Raw genomic sequence first — 20,231 nt, forward strand, 5'->3', positions numbered from 1 at the left:
TCATAAGTAACAATAGGTTTGGGTGCCCAAAGATACGTAGGACCATATTGGCAACTTACTAGGATCCAAGGACTACCAATTTAAAATGTGTACATTTATATACAAGATAATGTTCAACTTTTACATTTTTCTAATGAAATTTATACAATCAAAGTTGCTATCCTAGACCAAAATCAAAGCTACCACGCTGTGTCTTCAGGGAAAGAATATTGCTTTTGATCTCAAACTTACAGATAGAGGGACCTAGAGCAGGGGTCCCCAAACTATGGCTTGCAGGCTGCATTTGGCCCACCGACACATTTTGACTGGCCCACTCCCTCCTCCCGCTCCCGTCCCCATCCCCCTCCCACATAGGCCTAGCAGTGCCTGGCCGTAGCTGCGCTGCTCCCAGCCCCAAGCAGTGCTGCAGGGCAGCCGCTCCCTTTTCCTGGCCCCACCCCATCCCTCGACCATGTGACGTGGGCCCAGCCACTCCGGCCTACCATAAGAGCAAGACTGAGTGGTGTGGCCCTCACAGTTCAAAGTTTGGGGACCCCTGACCTAGATGAATCAGATGTCACAGTGATTCTGGGACCAACGAAAGAAGAAATGTGGCAGCTACCTTACACTTTAGTACTATACCTTTCCTGGCCAAAAAGCAAGAAAATCCCAGCTTCCAAATCGGAGTTATGGGGCTACAAACCTGCTCAGATTCAGAATGAGCTGTCTATTGCCAGAGCCTAGAACTGCTAACTTTCAGGGCATGCTGCAAAGTCCATCTCCCACCTTAGGCTTTTGAGGTATAGGGACTTTGGGCTGAGAGTGGTCTTTTTATACTTATATTAGTTGGTGGATATTTACTGTGTCAATATGAGATGACCAGTCCTTTATACTATATTTTGTACTGTATATTTTAACCTTATGGAATAGGTGCCTTTAGAAGTTTTGTTTAAGTTTAAATATAGCAAATGGAGGTGGGGTGGAGCAAACCATCATTTTTACTTAATTCTGATCAACCGGGAGGAATTGGCAGAGACTCTGAAGGTGGAAGTGATCATGAAGTAATAGATTTCACGACTGAAAGGAAGGAAAGCACAATAAGAATCCTGGACTTCAAAAAAGCAGACTTGAACAAAGAGAGAAATGGTAGATAAGGTCCCACGGGAAGGAAATCTAAGAGGAAAAGATTTCAGGAAACCTCACACTTTCTGAAAGCAAAAGTATTAGAGGTACAACAGCAAACTATCCCAATGCGAAGGAAAGAAAGGAAGACTAGTAAGAGGCCAAGATGGCTCTAATCAGGAGCTCTTTAATGACCTGAAAGTCAACAAAGAATCTTATAAAAAGTGAAAGTATGGACAAACTACTAAAAGGAATACAAAGGAATAGCACAAGTGTGTAGGGACTAAATCAGAAAGACTAAGGCACAAAATGAGTTATATCTAGCAAGGGACATAAAAAGTTTTAATAAAGGGAGAAGGAATGCAAGTCAAAATAGGGAAAGAACAGGTTAAAGAACATTTAGACAAGTTAGATGTACTCAAGGAGGCGGAGCCTGATGAAAATCATTCTAGGGCACTTAAAGAATTAGCTGAGCAGTTTTGGAACTTTAGCAATTATCTCTGAGAACTCCTGCAGGACAGGTGAAGTCCCAGAGGACTGGAGAAGTCCAAACATAGTACCTATCCTAAAAAAGGTGAACAAAGAGGATACAGGGAAGTACAGACCTGTCTGCCTAACTTTGATACCTGGAAAGATATTGAAACAAATTATTAAACAATCAATTTGCAATCTCCTATAGGATACTAGCGTTATAAGAAACAGCAATCATGGATTTGTTAAGAATAAATCATGCCAAACCAACCTAAGTTCTTTCTTTGACGGGGTTACTGGCTAACAGATAGAGAGGGAGCAGCAGACATGATACATCTGCATTTTAGTAAGACTTTTGACACAGTCTCACATGACAGTCTCATAAGCAAACCAAGGAAATGGGGTCTAGAGGAAATCACTAAGTTGGGTGCACAATTAGTTGAAATATTATACTCAGAAAGTTATTCACGGTTCACTTTCTAACTGGGAAGGCATATCAAGTGGGTCCCACCCTATTCAGTATTTTCATGAATGACTTGGATAACAGAGTAGAGTGTGCACTTATAAAAGTTCAGTTAACACCACACTGGGAGAGTTGCAAGCACTTTGGAGAATTCAAAGTGACCTTGATAAAATGGAGAACTGATCTGAATTCAATAAGGTGATATTCAATAAAGCCAAGTGCAAAGTACTTCATTTAGGAAGTTAAAAATCAAATACACAACTACAAAATGGGGAATAATTAGCCAGGTGGTAGTACTGCTGAAAAGATCTTGGGGTTCGAATGGATCACAAATTGAACAGGAATTAATGTGAAGCAGTTGTAAAGAAGAGGCTAATATCATTCTGGAGAGTATAACAGGAGTGTCATACGTAAGACACTGGATGTAATCGTCCCACTCTTCTCAACATTGGTGAGGCCTCAGCTGTGTCCAGTTTTGGACACCACACTTCAATAAAGATGTGGATAAATTGGAGAGAGCGTCCAGAAGGAAAGCTACAAAAAAGATGACCTATGAGAAAGTTAAGAAAACTAGGCATGTTTAGTCTTGAGAAAAGAAGACTGAGAGGGGACCTGATAACAGTTCTTCAAATATGTTAAAGGCTGTTATGAAGAGAATGGTGATCAACTGATCTCCATGTCCACTGAAGGTTGGACAAGTAACGGGCATAAGCAAGGGAATAAGGGAGATTTAGATTAGATATTAGGAAAAACTTTCTAACTATAAGGGTAGTTTAGCTCTGGAATGGTCTTCCAAGGGAACTGTGGAATCTCCATCACTGGAGGTTTATAGGACCAGGATGGACAAACACTTGTCAGGGATAGTTTACGTTTACTTGGTCCTGCTTTGGCAAGGGGTTGGACATGATGACTTCTCAAAGTCCATTCCAGCCCTACATTTCTATGATTCTATATAAAATAAGTGCATTGGTATGGCTGCATTAAGAATTACTATTCTGGTTTCCATGGTTTTGTAAGAAGTATAGAGAAGCTGTAATAGGTTCAGAAGTGACCAGCCAAAATAAAGGGATTTAAGAATCGGGTTTAGAGAACTAGAGGACTAAAGGAATTAAGTGTTTTTATTCTAAAGAGTTACACTGAAAATGACAAGTGTAAACAGTGAGTATAAAAATATTCAAAAGGTTATTAAGGTAAAGAGGTGGGGACAAGAACATTGAAAAATAGCAATAAAATCAAGAACAACTTTGTGACAGAGTGCTGGGCCGTAACTCCCTAGCCAGCCCTCTGTCACACCAGCCCCAGCTAACTAACTAGTGGTAAATATGCCCAATGGCCTGTGATGGGACATATGATGGGGTGGGTTCTGAGTTACTACAGAGAATTGTTTTTGGGTAGAAATTACCAGTCGAGGTAGAAGCCAAACCTGAACAGTTTACAGAGGGGATGGTATGATGGGACAGCCTAATTTGGAAATTAACTGAGCTTTGACTACTAGCAGGAAATATGCTCAATGGCCTGTGATGGGATGTTAGATGGGGTGGGTTCTGAGTTACTACAGACAATTCTTTCCGGGTGTCTGGCTGGTGTGTCTTGCCCACATGCTCAGGGTTTAGCTGATAGCTATATTTGGGGTCAGGAAGGAATTTTCCCCCAGGGCAGATTGGCAGAGACCCTAGGGGTTTTTCGTCTTCCTCTGCAACCTGGGGCCTGGGTCACTCAGTGGTGGATTCTTTGTACCTTGAAGTCTTTAAACCATGATTTGAGGACTTTACTAACTCAGTCATAGGTTGGGGGTCTACTACAGGAGTGGGTGGGTGAGGTTCCGTGGCCTGCTTTGTGCAGGAGGTCAGACTAGATGGTCATATGGTCCCTTCTGACCTTAAAGTCTATGAGTTTATGAGGTGCATTAGAGCTGGTTAGAAGTACCTGTACTTGATTAGGGAATGGGAGACAGCTGTCCGCCTAACTGGGCTGAGAGGTTGTTTGTACCTGATTAGTGGATAGGAGGCAGTTGCCAGGCTGTCTAAGTAGGGCTTATATGCCAGCCAGAGGAAGGAAAGGTGGGGGGAGGGCAGGAAGTGAAGAGGCTCTACCTGTCTCTCAGGGAGCAGAGAAGCCCCAGAGGCTGCTAGCCCTAGCCAAGCACGGTATGAAGGCAGTGGACACACAAATGCACTGTAAATAAACTGCACTGGCAACTACTAAACCAGAGGGTCTTCGACTCATTTGTGAACTGGAGGGTAGCTGAACCAGAAGGGCCACGGCAGAGCACCCTTCCAAACTTGCTTAAGCTGGAAAAGGACACATTTCAATTTGCATAATCAGAAATATTTTTAACAGTTAGGATGATCAGAATGATAATGCTTCCTTGGTGTGGGATCTTGGCAAACTCACTAGAGGTATTCAAGTCCAAAGAAAAGTCCTTCCCATTTGATAAAGGAAGAGTAGACTAAAATGTCCAAGGATATCCTTTCCTATTTCATCATCTATGACACAGCTGGAGGCTGAGGTTAAAGAAATTTAACCTGAAACAATAAGAATTAAGGACATGTTTGTCCCTACTCACTACTGTCACACTGTTTTAAGAATAGCTCCAAGACTACTAACTATACTTGTACATACTTCTCATTGCCACTACGTGGCCCGACAGCACGGACTGTTTTCTGGGTTCGATGCAGGAGAAGAATATCTTCTTTTTCTGTCTCATCATCATCCCAGCGGCGACAGCCTATAGCTGAACATATGTACTTCACCTACGAAAAAGGTAAGAAATTCACATATGCTTGGAATATCAAAGGACACTAACATGAATACAAACTAGGTAGCTCAAGGATGACATTCAAAGTTAATAAATCTTCAGAGAAATTTTCAGCTCCTTAACAGCAAAATGATTTGGAGACATAGGCCAACATTTAAAAAGTGACTAGTGATTTGGGGGTTCTTAGTTTTCGGGTGCTCAGCCATATACAACTGAGACATCTCAAAAAGGTCTGTTCAACCAGTTTATTCTTGAACTAAATTTAAATTTTCAGATGATGGGTGCTCAGAGAGCTGCGATTTTCAGAAAGCTCTAGGAAGTCTCTAATTGGGGACCCAAGAGTCTCTAGTCACTTTTGCAAGTCTTGGCCTTAAATTCTTAGAAAATTCTTATGTGACTTATACAGAAATCTACTTTGCTGTCTATAGAATAGAAAACACTCCTTCAATACTGCCTAATCAGCCTGGAAAGTGATTAAGAGTATCTTAATCTACCTGCTGCAGTATTGCACTGACACTGGCATTCCTAATCCTAGAGAAACTAGATTAGAATTAAGAAAATAATTCAGGTCTTCCAAGAGCAATTTTATTTAGAAAGGTGGGTGGAAATCTCCACTCTAGGAAACCTTAATCCTTCCTTCAATATCACCATGCAAAACGCTCTAGATCACTCTAACTCTGTGGCCAAGGAAGGCCAAATAAGGCCACTGTTCCCTATTCAGAGCAACTTTGCTACTCTGAATTCTAGCCAGAAGTCAAGTAGAAACCTAAAGAGCTCCTTCCTGTTCAAGAAGGATGCTGAAATCATCTGCAGCAAATACAATCCAAATGTCAACCAGAGATTCAAAGTGAACCCATGCACTACACTACTACACTATTGCTGCAGTCCTGGGTCTTCAAAAGCATTATCTTTAGAGACTGCTGTATACCATTCCATGAAGATGTGCTACATTCAGCCTGCTGCACTAAAGAACTTGGTTAGTTTAAAGAGAACTGGCCAAAAAAGAAAAAACTAGTCTCATGAAAAAGTTTTCACGACATTTAGAAGGTTCATTTCAAAACAGAACCAGTTTTTTTCAGATAGTTTTGCAATCTTCCACACTGCTTTTTCACCCATCAAAAAAACATTCTCAAAACTGCTTTTAGCAAAAATTTGGTTTTTGCTATGCAAACTTTTGATAATCATTTGACTGATATTCAATAAAAACTTTGAAGACATAGAAAGGCACACTTTTTTCATAAAAACAAAATGTTTCAACAATGTGGACAATTTTATGTGAATTTTTTAAAAGTTGCTTTTTGATAAACTGAAAAACTTTCAACCAGCTTTAATTTTCAAAATAAAATATCTTCTGCAGCAGTCAGTGGGTAATTCTACTAGTTATCTTATATGACTTTAATAAGTGTAAATAACAGTTCTTATAACAAGTAGTAAAATAAACTTGCCAGAAATAAGTACAGTTCTGACCAGATATTGACATGCAGCACACACACACCTCTTTGCTTTTCAACTTGCTTTGAACTGTTTGTTTTTTAGATTAAAGAATAAAAAATTTAAAATGAAATTCATGTAATATCTAATTCTTTCTTGAAAGTTTGAGAAGCTGAATGATAGAGCATCCACTAGGTTATTCATCATGGTTAAGTTTATTCTAAACCCAGCCACCAGGACTTGTTGACCAAAAAATTTGCATAGCTAATCAAATCTTGTGTGCCAAGCAGTTTTACACTAGAATTAGATCTCAAGTTCTAAACCCTTCCCCCAACTCCATTTTTAGAAATAATTCTCAAAAACACATACACAAACACACCGACTTCCCCAAGTTGTCAAACGTTTACCTTTCCCGAATATGAGCTCAGCCCATATGTGGTCAGGGACTTTCCCCCAACCAAAACCACATCATCTCCAAATTTGTAGGATGACTCAAGCAGCGATTCAACTGTGAAAGGAACAGCTTCCATGCTCTCTCGATCACGATCCCACTGGAAAAGGTCTCCGTCCAAGGAGGGAATGATCACCTTATTCCCAAATACCTAAATGCATTGAATAAAATTGATTATTGGACCCCTTTTAAAACAGAACACTAACACACACATATAATGCCAAAAGAACCAGAAACATTTTTCTCAGAATAAAGTACGGTGTTAGATGAGAGCATACCTTAATTTTTTTTAAACGATTAGAAAGACAGAAAGGCTGTTTCTCAAAAATAAAGTTAACTGAGTGTTTGCCTGTACATTTAAAACAAAAACAATAAAACTTGCCATGTTCAATTTCTAAAAGGAAAAAAAATGGGTTAGTGATTTGTGCCAGGTTTTAAGAGATGCTAAATTTATAATCATTAAGTTTTGTCAATTGATGGGAGAGTGTTTATCTAGTTTGTATAAAATACGATGCTAAGGGAAAGCAATGATGATATTTCTATAGGAGGGTGAACAGGCATTACTACATGCCATTTTGTGATGCTTTCAAAAGAGAACAACAACAAGAGTTCTGTGGTACCTTAAAGACTTAACAAATTTATTTCAGCATAAGCTTTGTCAGATGCAAAACAGAGTTATTTTATATTATAGATATTGCACTGCCTTTGCCCTCAGCTCTTTTCAGAGCCCACGGTGTGCTACCTATGAATAAGATAACCAGATGTCCTGATTTTATACAGACAGTCCCGATATTCAGAGCTTTTTCTTATATAGGTGCCTATTACCCTCCACCCCGTCCCGATTTTTCACACTTCTGATCTGATCATCCTACCTATGAATCCTGTATTTCCTCCAGTATGGTTAGGGTGCTGAATTCTATTAAAGGGAAAACTGTGAAGCAATATGGGAACCCTCTCTAATTTATACCATTATGCTTTCATATTTACTGAGAGCTCTAGAAAGTACATTATCCTACATATCAGCCACAGCAATGGTTAGGCCCAGCAGGGTTAAATTCAGAGTTCGTATTTATTTCTGAATGTCTTGCTTTCTATACTTTTAGGTCTAACCGTCCCTGCCCCTTGAAACACACGCACCATCATACACAATACATACTTTTAAAAATAAAAATATTGTTCTACTAAATTTAAAATATTTTATTTTAAACATACAGCGGGTCAAATAGTCCTTAAGGGAATAGAGAATTCAGTCTCCACTACATTCAGATTTTCAAGGAGATCATAGGTCAGTATGAGTCACGGAAGTATGAGTCACTATCAATGAGTACTTGGGGACTTATTAACAATCTTATCATCCTGATAGACTTCAGATAATTCTATGAAACTGCAATGGCTTTGCTGTGTCAAGAATAGCTGGAAACTAATCTGCAAATTCTTAATTCTTCAGTATGTGGATTAACATGACAAACTTTAATGCTATTTCAAGACTGTCTCTTTTGTCAATGCCCAACAACATAATCTCATTCAAATCACATACTATGAAGTGCAAGTGCAAGGAAAACATTTGGCATATGTACACTAGTGATCTTCCAACAGAGCCAGTGAAAACTATACTTTACATTCCTTATTTCCAAGTAAACAAAAATGTTTACAAAACAAATCTAACAAAATGCTTTTCAAGGCTTCTTATACATTGTAAAGATGCAAAAAACAAGCCCAAAATATTTAGATATCACTCCTTTGAAGGTCACCCTTAAGGGATTTGTCCAAGGCTATAAAGCAATTTAGTGACAGAGCTAAGGACAGAGCCTCAAGTCCTACCTCCCTAGCCTTGCCACTAGACAAAACAGCCTCTAAGACAGCATCTACACTAGAAAATGTTTGCAGAAACTTCCACTTGTGCTACCACCACTTCAGCTGTAGACAAAACTTTGGTGATTTCTAGCATTTGCTATATATCAATTAAACCTGCATGCTAGAATTACCATGCGAGCCTTAGTAAAATTAAAAATATGAATAAAAAATCAACTCAGCAATAATAAACTGATCTTACTCTGAGTAAAAATGAAATAGCACGATGGCAGCCAGCATTTTATATGTTCTCACTGTGCCATTAATAGTTTTCTTCATTTACATCTGGGCCCACAGTTCAAATTCAAGCACGACCAGAACGTATGAAATTTAACCAAAGTGAAATTCACATTAGGTTTTCCGAAGCATGAGCGGCACAGCAATGAAATGATCACATTTACAAAGCAAGTCCTAAACAAAAAATACTCCATTTGAGAGTTTAGGTCTTTAGAACTGAGCAGACCAGAGAGGCTTTACCTTGTGTGTGTATCTCATCCCCCAAGCATTTAAAGACACTCCAGCTAGGAAAACAATATTAAAAAACCAGAACTTTGCCCAAACCTAAATGCTATAGTTTGCAAGATCTTTCCTGGGCATAGTTATTTACTAAAACATTTAATTGGCAGAGGTAATTAAAATATAGTCCTGCAAGTGTATGTATACTACAAAGCAGAGTAAGATATGTTCCCTAATTCCAAGTGTTTATAATGTAAAACAGAAAAGACAAAAATAGGATATCCAGTCAGGTATGGGGGAGTGAGATGCATGAAAAATGTTGCTTATTGGTTTACTGCTGGTACATAATTAAAATAAAAAACTTATATGGTAACTAAAGCAAGAAAACAAGTAATTATACAATACAGATCTATAGCAACATGCAGTTAAGTAAAGTAATGAGAGAATTAACAGTTGAAAGTTGCTATTTAAAATCATTAAAGAAGATTGCTTTAATGAAATACAGACTAAGATTTTGCAAGGTATCTTTCTAAAAATAAAACTAACAGAAGATCAAATGCTTTCAGGTGTCAAGCTGTGTATTGAACACAATTTGAGCAAATTTTAAGAGTTAGATTTTTGTGCAGTACGTAAGTGTTAAATATTACAACACATCTGTTTCATAGCATAAGTTTATTCATTAATATTTATAATGCTGTAAATTTCTGGTGATGGTTTCTAAGCTATTATTTGATGGCATAAAGCCTTCCAAATGTACACTTTATAAGAATGGAATGAATCCAGTGGTCCATCACTACTTGAGAATTAATAGACATTCTACTTTCACCCATTCAACTAATTCCATCATTTAAGAGTTCTCTGGGTTGATGCTCCTCTGTTTTGCACATGCAAACTTGAATACTAAGGCATTTAAACCACTTTCTCCCAGGATGGAAAGTCTCAGGACATTGGTAAAGAGCAGGTGTGAGAATGTCAAGTCTGGCCAGCAGGTGCCCGAGGAAAAAAAAAAATCACAGTCGGCCAAGCTGTGTGGAGCCATTATGCTGGAGAGCTCTTATTCATGTACTTACAATCAATGGGACTACTTACATGAATAGGTGCTCACTAGCATGTTTGGCCATATGTATATTTACATCAGTACGAAATAGTTCATGGAGTAAGAAATATGAGGACTGAGTGACAGATACTATTATGTTGTAAGTTCTCTTTTTTAATCAGTTATTCAACAGAACTAATGCTGAAATAGCTTCCATCCTGTCATTTCAGCAAATTTCAGAGACCAAAACAGATTTACAATATTACACCATCTGTTTAACAGAGGTAAATCTGAATATAGGAAGACACTTGGCTGGTTGGTTTTTTTTCAGAGTGAACAGTTCTGGAACGGGTTTGATACAAAGCTTTTAAATTTCTCTCAGTTTATAATACCTTCAGTTTAGAAATGGTATATATATATATATATATATATGTTGACAATTTTAAAAGTCATCTTACTTGCAAGATCTCTACAAATACAGAGAATTAGTATCGGAATTCATTAGAGTTATCTGAACCATTAACCCAGTATATCTGAGGAAGCAGAAAGGGACTTTTCCTTAAGAGCAACAGAAATCAGCATCGGTATGCAACTCAGGTAAAGAAATGACATCACCCCCTATCTCAAAAGCATTACCTCATCTCCTAATCCAAGGAGTGAGTCACACAGGCAGTCAACTGCAAATCTCTTGGCACAGCAAAAGTAGGTTACCATGATGCACTTACACATTCCTCTGATCTGTCAATGTAAATAACTATTTGTTCAGCTTCACTGGTCAGCAGCATGGCGCATAATTGTTAAGTGGCATGTCCTTCAGAAGTAACACTTTAAATACACAGACTCTTCAAATTATAGAGCTCAAATAAGACCTTTTAAGTTGAAATTCATACATTGGCTGGCAGTATCATACCCAGCAGCCAATTGGAATCAGTGTCTGCACAATCACCATGCAGGCTGATGAGGTAATGCAATTTCTAAAAGCCTTAACAAAAAGCAAAAAGGCATAACAATCAGAAATGGCACATGCTACCAGGGAATTCACAGTCTAGACTGTTGACTGGAAAGGAGGGCATCACATGTGAGATTCCAGTACAGGCTGAGGTGGGAATGGGTAAAGCTACCATTTCATTTTAGAAAGGGGCTCAAATGAAGAGCCTTAAAAGATATCTAAAGTGCTAAAGCTTCCATAAATTATTTAATAGAAAAAATATTCCTACTTTTTATTCTATGACCAAATTCTTATTGTAGGAAGCAAGTATTGTGACATGTTCATGTACAAACACTAGAGCTGGGTGAAATTTGGTGCCAGAAAAATGACAAATTTTTCTGTTTCAGATTTGCAGAACTTCCATATGATAGCAAAAATATAGAAGACATTCAAAGTAAAATGTCTACATTAGGGTAATTTTGACAATTGTACACTAATTTTTTTATGTATTTTTTTTTTATTATTATTTTCAAGCCTATTTGGTTGTGATCAGTGACAATTCTTAGGAGGACCACCTCCAGCTCCTCACTGACTGAGCCTAACCCATATGGTCAAGAATGTTAAAAATGCTGAATGATGGCTGTTAGAGAGCCAAGGTGGGTGAGGTAACATCTTTCATTGGACCAACTTCTGCTGATGAAAGAGACACGGTCCAGGTCTACACTACAGACTGATATCGGTATAACTACGTCACTCATGAGAGTGAAAAATCCACACCCGTGAGTGACGCAGTTTTATCAACCTAACCCCTAGTGTATAGATAGTGCTATGTTGGTAGGAGAGCTTCTTCCGTTGATCTAGTCACCATCTCTCATGGAGGTGGATTAATTACTTTCTCCCGCTGGCGTAAGAGTATCTTCACTTAAGAGCTGCAGCTGCGTTGATGCAGCATTTTAAGCGTAGACCTGCCCAAGATTTCGAGCTTACACAGAGCTCTTCTTCGGGTCTGGGAAAGGTACGCAGAGTGTCACAGCTAAATACAAGGTGCACAGATTGTTAACTCCTTATGCTTAACACATGCTACAAGAGACCATTTGAAGTCAGGTAGGCAGTTAACACCTCTTCAATCATAGGAGAAAGGAGGATCAGTAGGTTACAGATTGTTATAACAACCCATAAATCCAGTATCTTTATTGAGTCCATGATTTTTAGTGCCAAGCAAAGTTATGAATTAAAGATCCCAGACTTGTGTTGTGCAGGCTTCTTTTGTGGACAAGGATTGAGAGAGAAGATATGGAATGACTACTTTGTGAAAAATGTTCGTCCATGAGTGATGGAGTGTTTTTTGCTTATTGTTTCTCTGTGATTTCATTTAGGCATAAACAATGGAAGATATCAAATTTTTTCAATGGCTGTGTCTGCAACAGGATTTTCTAGCAAAAAGTTTCCCATATTTGCTAACAATGGAGCAGATTCATTAGCAACAGGACTAATGCAGATAAAAACTTCACCAGCTACAGGAGCCTTAACACCATGTCTAAACCAGTTCAGAGCAGGTCCAAATAACATTGTTTGAGCCACGAGCAGCAGTCAGCATTTTCTGCATCAGCACTAATGCTGTCTACATGGAATTTCTGTTGTAATAAGCCCATCAGAAAGAAAACTGTAGCTACACTTTCCACAGAGTTCTCACCATCAGAACACTCATTCTGCACGTTGTCTTTTTATTTACATCTATATAGTGTACTGTGATGCTGTCCTCAGGGAAACCAGAACCATAAAACACTGCGTTACCCCTCTGCCTCAGCAAGTGGGAATTTTGCTGCTGCTAAATTGCTCCCTGATGCTCGAGGCTTGCTGCACCAGCAAACTCTTTGAGACTGCCACTCAAAATTTGCCTTGCAGGTAACGATCAACGAACCAGTTTCTGAGCTCCCCAGAGATGTCTCTCTGCAGTGTCCCGTGTGTAACACTGTACCCCAAAGGAGCATCTTGGAACCCCCATATTCATCACAGTGATACAATTATGATGTTTTGTACAATGCATGCCTTGTGAAGTATTGCTTTAAGTCTTGATCTGTTGAACATTAATATCCTATTGGACTGTATGTGCTATCATATGTGGAGTTATGAAGTATTGCTATATGTCACTGAAATATGTCATTGCGGTGGGAGATGCCCACATCCAACATTTCAGTGGCAACAAAGGACCAGCCAAACATGTGCTGATGGCCCAGTAAATGGAAATCCACTTGCACAACAGCCATCTCAGAGATTTTTGAGAGAAAGCATGTAAGCAATGGGGGCTGCCTGACTCCCATGTCACAGCAAGGATCTTTCTGGCAGCTAGGAGAAGGTAAAAAAGGAGACATGGTGACATTACTTGGCCTCTCTCCCCCTCCCATCTCAACACCAGGAAGCACGTCTGGAAGATAAAGACTTTGAAGTGGGGAAGGGTGGTCCCAGGCGGAAAGGTAGTCCCAGCGTGTGTATTGAGGAACTGTAACCTGATTGTACCATCTGTCAGGGTGAGACATTGTTTGATTCAACTCTTGCTTTGACTAAAGATTTAGGATTTAGAATGTGTGTTTACTTATTTTCTTAAGGTAACTATCTTTGACCTTTATTCCTACACTTATAATCATTTAAAATCTATCTTTCTGTAGTTAATAAACCTGTTTCATATTTTACCTAAAATAGTGTGTTTTGGTTGAAGTGCTTGGGAAATCCCAGCTCAGGTTAACAAGGATTGTTGCACGTCCACTACCCTTTTGTCAGAGGAGTGACGTAGGTAATGAGCTCACACTGGCCAGATTGCTGACCATTGCAAGACAATACAGTTTTGGAGTGTAAGGCTGGAAGAATTAGCTGGAGCCTCTCTATTGATGGCTCATTAATGAATGGGAAATCATTCATGTATCTCAATTGGGTGTGTCCCTGCCTGTGAATGTCTGTGTAAGTGCAGTGCGTAGCCCAAGTTTGCAGCTTGACACCAGCATCACAATGTCAGAGGCAGCCCAGTTGATGCATTTGGAAAGTTCAGCGGTCCCACAGTCCAGGTTGCAGTCCCACTCACTAGACACTCACAGACGTTCACTCCCTCCAAAGAGACAGTGCACACACCAGCCACTTAGGGCAAACAAGAACTCACTCTACACTTCAATAGAACACTGAGATGGTTTATAGTAAAACTAAGAATAAAGTATATTAATAAAGAACAAAAATACAGAGACAGGTATGGTTACAAACAAAAACAAAACACGTCTTCTAGTAATTAAAACAACATTAGCTAATTACAATCTTTGCCTAAGCAGTTTTCTCACGTCAGGTTAAAAGCAACCCTAGCCCTCCAAGCCAGAGTATCCTGTTCATGTAGGTTGCTGTCCCCTATGTCCCCTAAGTGATAAATAACTAGAATGTCTTTTTTGTTCCCTGGTATATTTTCCAAAGTCCACTGTCTTTGTCTCAAGAGCCAGGAAGACTTCCTGGGGGTGCAGACTCTCATCTTCATTGTGCTTTCTAAACGTTTTCCTCTGTTGTTTGTTAGTTAGATGGTTTTGTATTCCTTATATGTAAATGTACTTTCACTATTCTCTGCCTGCAATCAAGCCAGCCAGATAGGTAATTCCACATTCTTTTGTCTAGGGCAGACTTGATTTGTGCACTGCCTTCAAAACACATTTCCAGCACACCTACATAATTCTTTATACACAACCCATACATACATCATGCAATGATACTCCTGAACAGTGCGCCACCCACCTTACAGATGATACCTTACAAGATACCTTTTGGATACATCTTATGATAACAGTGTGTGTGGGGTAGAGTGTGTCAGGCTTGAAGAGTTACAGTACAGTGGGCATTGAGAGCTTTTAGGGTCATGAAATATGTAAGGGCACTTCCTGTACCACTACTATAGGCCTTCTTGCCTTGTGAGGCCTACTTCATAATGGGCCCGACCATGCCAAAAAGTGTTGAGCAAATCCTGGAAGTGTTCAGCACTTTGGAGGACTACGCCCAATTAGTTCAGGTCTATCCTGATATTCATTTGCTGCATGCTACTTTTGGCACATGTGCCAAGTGCATTCTCTGTGAACATATTTGTGCTAGGAACAAATTTCCCACTGATTGGAGTTGATTACAAGACCCCTGTTTTATATTTTCCTGACTGTAACACATTAAGAACGTTACATCAAATATAGTATTTCTCCATATTGCAACAGGATCTGTTGCTAGGACTACTATCTCCTTTCTGCTACCTTCCTGGTGTACCACATGGTTACTTTCAGTCCTGCCTCCTATAAATGTACGAGGCCAATCAGGAAATAGGAACCAAGGTATTCTCAGTACGCTTTGCCTTCTTTACTATCAAATCATTAGGCCACCTTGCACCTGATCATCTGGTAGATTCTATTTATTTTTAAAGAGGACAACCATTATGCTAATGAAGCAGAACAAATATTTTCAAGATGCTCTCAGGCAGACTTTGTATGTACAACATGCATAGCTGAGTGACAGGCAGATATGGAATTTAGATATCACTATGCACTGCTCGACACTGAAGTCAACATTGGTGGAGTCTTTTATTGTTATATGCCTCATATTATCTAGAAAGTCTCTCAAAAGCTCACCTTTCTCCTCAGAAGCAGGCTTTGTGATGTAAGTTGCTTTGCATCAACAGGAGTCTTCATTATACAGGCCTTCCATCATAAATGCCTTCATAACCCCCAAGGTAAGTTGTAATCAATACCCAGTGCTTCCCATGAAATTGACCCAAAAACTGCAGTGCTTAATTGACATGCTCCTTAATACTGCCCAGGGATCTGCAGAAGCCTCCAATAAGACGACTTACACTTTAAGATCTTAATGATGGAATAAAGAACTAACATAAGTACAGGATCATCTTTCAGCCCAGCTCCTGCCAGAGAAATAGATTATCTGGCTATTCCTCAATTTCAAGTTGGTTCAGGACAGGTACATGGACTTGAGCTACAGTACCTAAACATGCAGAACCCCTTCCCCAGCTGTCAAAATGCTCTGTAGTTATTTTAAAAAATGTTTACTTCTCTGTTCGGAGCCATTAACGTCTCCAACTTCTAACCACCCTTTTGTGGGAGAGGAAGCACTGTCCCAAATGCTTTGATTTTAAACTATTGTATGGACAGTATCCTAAGGTGATGCATGTTTTAGAAAGAAAGATAAGATAAATAGGACACAGTCCTGGCGACCTAGATTTTTACTTTGCAAACAGCTCTTCAAAATAAGAGCAATCATCAGACAGACAACAATATAACCAGAACTCTAACATTTCTGTGCTCGCAAATACATATTTGCATAGGATAGCAACAGAACAAAACACTGAGGTAGGGAAATTTTGGTTTTATAACTTGGCTTCTTTTGTGCCAAAGTAAAGTTGTTGATTGGCTGCTTCAGCTTTTCCTCTTAGCCAGACTGTGTTTTTAATTACCTGTCAATAATGCTTGGAGCCTGACACAGGCACTCTTATATTTATGGGCTGAAAGTGAAATAAATGGTAAGTGTGAAGAACCCACCTGATTTGTTGCATTTTGAGAGTCTGAGCTCCAACGGCTATGACTGTTCTAAAGCTAATAAAAGGATATTTAACAATACACATGAAGGGGTCTTTTTTGCATGGAATGGTGAGAGTTGGTGAAATTTAGTATCTATAAAACTTGACAACATCCCTTCACATGCAAGCTGAAGCATAGGTTCTGCCATACACAAATTATGAAAAGTTATATACCAACAAAGCTAGAAGTCTGTGTATTGAGGACAAACATCCTTCTGTACAAAAAATTTTTTTTAAAACACTCCTATACACAGTCTATTGGATTCAGCCTCCCAATAGGAGTTGTGAGGGCAAACAATTAATTTTAAGATAGCAAGACAAATTTGAGTGCAGCTGTATGACAGGGTTACTTCTGATGGTGGGACAGGATTCAGTAGCCCGGGGGGTTCACCACACATACCTGAGACCAGAAGATCCAACCTTTGCCTTTCTATATGGCAAATCTGAAGTAAGACTGCAGCATTCCTTCCTGCAAAACGGCCCCCAAAGCGCAAGCAGATTCCACAGCTTGTCAAGTAGAAGCTGCTTGTGTAGCAGATGTATTCTGTCCCTTCATGGAGGCTTTAAGATGCACATATGCATCAAAAATTAATAGTGCAACAGTAATGACAATTACTCAAGTCATTTTGCCCTTTTTTTTTCTTTTGCTAAAAATGGAGATAACAGAATGGAAGTTCAATCTTTATATGGGCAGTATAGTACAATAACTTTATTGCATGACATGCTTATATGCTTGGCTGAAATAAAACCACTTATGTGTTCTCTTCAATAACTTTTAAAACAAAAATCTTTCTAAAAAACAAAATCATGTAAGTTGATGATTATGAATTACTGTGTAATTTGCTGAATACTAATACAAAGCGCTGATTCTCATAACAAACATGACTGACAGACTTAAGTGCTCTGTTTTTCAAAACAAATCCATCTTATAGTCCTTTGTTGAAGGCTGTTTGCAAACAGTGACTTGCGTCTGTGCACAGCTAAAAAAACCAGAAGTGAAAAACAATGGAACGAACAGGAAAACTCATTTTTATTCATGATACTAAAGCAGGTAAAAGGAGAACTAGATTATAAAAGAGATTACAAACAGATTTTAAAATACCATCAGTCTGATGTGACTATTGGTTAGATTTAGCAGTCAATCTATACCTTACACAGTAAGATGTGCGTAGATGTCAGAGGGAGGCCGGAAAGGGAGGGAAAGGAAAGGATGGTTGTGTTATTAAGGTACTAAACTTTAACTCAAAAAATATAGGCTCAGTTTCTGGCTATGTCAAACTTCCAGTATCACACTAAGCAAGTCGCTTATCTGTGTCTGTTCCCATTTATAAAAGTAATAACCATTCCCTCCAACAGTCCTATGTTGTGAGGATAAATTCACTAGTGCTTGTGAGGAACTGAGATACTACAGTGATGGAAACCACCTATTACAAACATTCTGCTCAAGTGGCATGTGCAGAATCATGCATGGATACTGTCAGAGCATCTCAAGTCCCTTGGACTCACAAGAATGTTGTATTTAGAACCTTCTTCCACTGCTGAATAGCCAACATTTGTTCTCTGTATTTACACAATGTGTGCTTATCCCCTACACATTACACCAGTGGTTCTCAACCTTTCCAGACTACTATACCCCTTTCAGGAGTCTGAATCCCAAGCCCTGCCACCCAGAACTGAGGTATGTAGCTTTGTGGGGGGCCCCTGTGACATGGCTCCCCAGGCAACTGTTCTGTTTGCCACATCCTAATGACAGTCCTGCATTTGCGACCCCCCTCCCCCCCGAACCCCCTCCCACAACCCTAGGTTGAGAATCAGCCATCTAGATGAGTTGACATACCCCTGGAAGACCTCTGCATTCCCCTGGTTGAGAACCACTGCATTATACTATTTGCGTTCAAAGAGGTAAGAGTAAAACTGGGGAGTAAAACCAGTAATGCCTGAGTTATTCTTTACAAAAAAGTTTTTCAATTTCATTTTAGAATGATACTCCTTACCAAGTTTCAACCTGACTCACTAAATTTATCCTGAATTTCAGTGACCATCATTAGATGCTTCTAGCAGGATATTGTCAAATCTACAGAGACCCAACATATAAGTGTATGAAAATAAGGTTTTACAAAACATGACAGAAATGTCAAACTTTCAAAAATTCTAATTACAGAAATTTGAATGTAAAACCATTTTCATGAAGTGTCTGCAACTGAAACATGCTAGAGAATATGAGCAAGAAAGTGAAATTTACTCATTTTAATTGCCCACACAGAGCATAATATAAGTAGTTAAATATCTTTCAGTTTTGATAATCTGAGCTGTTTACACCACAAACAAGGAATATTTTTAACATGGACACTGACTTTTACGGACAATAAGAGCATCTGAAACATTTGAGCAATTTAAACAACTACGTGTTTGAAGATGTGCTAGCTAGTTTTGGTAGTGAGCTATTTGAGTTTAACTTCAATAATAATAATTCATACGATTATAGAAAAGGGCTGGAAGGAACAGCTCTCTGTGCTGAGGCAGGTCCAAGTAAACCTAGACCATTCATGACAGGTGTTGTCGAATCTTTCTTAAAAATCTCCAGTGATGGGGATTCCACAACCTCCCTTAGAGTTAGAAAGTTTTAAAATAATATCTAACCTGTATTTCTCTTGCTGCAGATTAAGCCCATTACTTCTTTTCCACTGAAGGTAGGACACAGAGAACAATTGATCGCCATTCTCTTTATATCAGTCCTTAAGATAATCGAAGACTTATCAGGTGCCCCCTCCCCCCCTCCTTAGTCTTCTTCCAAGATCCAAGTTTTTTTTAACCTTATCTCATAGGTCAGTTTTAAAAAACATTTTATCAATTTTGTGGTTCTCCTCTGGACTCTCTCTAATTTGTCCACACCTTTCCTAGGGTGTAGCACCCAGAATGGGACACAATATTCCAGACAGAGCCCCGCCAGTGCCAAGCAGAGTGGAAAAATTACCTCTTATGTTTTACATACGACACTCCTGTTAGTATAGCCCAGAATGATATTAGCCTTTTTTGCAAGTGCATCACCTTGTTGGCTCATATTCAATTTGTCAATCGTTATACCCTCCATCCCCGTCTCCCCTGTCACACTAGGTCCTTTTCTGCAGTATTATCGCCTAACCAGTTATTCCTCATTTTGTAGCTGTGCATTTGATTTTTCCTTCCCAAAATGTAGTACTTTGCACTTGTCTTTATTGAATTTCATCTGTTGATTTCAGATCAATTCTCCAATTTGTGAAGGTCATTTTAATTCTAATCCTGTCCTCCAAAGTGCTTACAACCCTTCCCAGCTTGATTTCATCAGCAAATTCTATGAGCACACTCTCAACTCCATTATCCAAGTCATTAATGAAAATATTGAACAGTATCAGATCCAGGATTGACCCATGTGGGACCTCTTCAGCTATGGTCTTTCAACCAGTTACACAACCATTTTATAGTAATTTCATCTAGACCTCATTTTCCTAGTTTGCTTATGAGAACATCACATGGGACTGTGTTTACAGGCTTTCTAAAAATCAAGATATATCTGTTGCTTCCCCCCTCTTCACTAGGCCAGTAACCGTGCCATACAGGTAAATTAGGTTGGTTTACATTATTTATTCTTGACAAATCCATGTTAGCTATAGGGATGTAAAAATGTATGTAATAAAGAATCCGTTTAAACATTC

At 39.0% G+C, this 20,231-nt stretch overlaps 1 protein-coding gene across 2 annotated transcripts in view; it reads right to left on the reverse strand.

Annotated features, from left to right (window-relative positions):
* Positions 1-20,231, reverse strand: part of EIF2AK3 (eukaryotic translation initiation factor 2 alpha kinase 3) — a 62,572-nt gene that overhangs the window by 27,647 nt on the left and 14,694 nt on the right. For both annotated transcript variants that reach the window (XM_067567728.1, XM_067567729.1), the window contains exons 3-4: positions 6,632-6,826; positions 4,658-4,788 (exon numbers count right to left, since the gene is read on the reverse strand). In XM_067567728.1, the coding sequence (XP_067423829.1) occupies positions 4,658-4,788; positions 6,632-6,826 (326 nt within the window). The remainder of the gene's footprint in view (positions 1-4,657; positions 4,789-6,631; positions 6,827-20,231) is intronic.

Source organism: Emydura macquarii, unplaced genomic scaffold (genome assembly GCF_026122565.2).
Source record: "Emydura macquarii macquarii isolate MOO-44397 ecotype Brisbane River unplaced genomic scaffold, CSIRO-AGI_Emac_v2 contig_2795, whole genome shotgun sequence".
In the NCBI taxonomy this organism is placed as follows: Eukaryota; Metazoa; Chordata; order Testudines; family Chelidae; genus Emydura; species Emydura macquarii.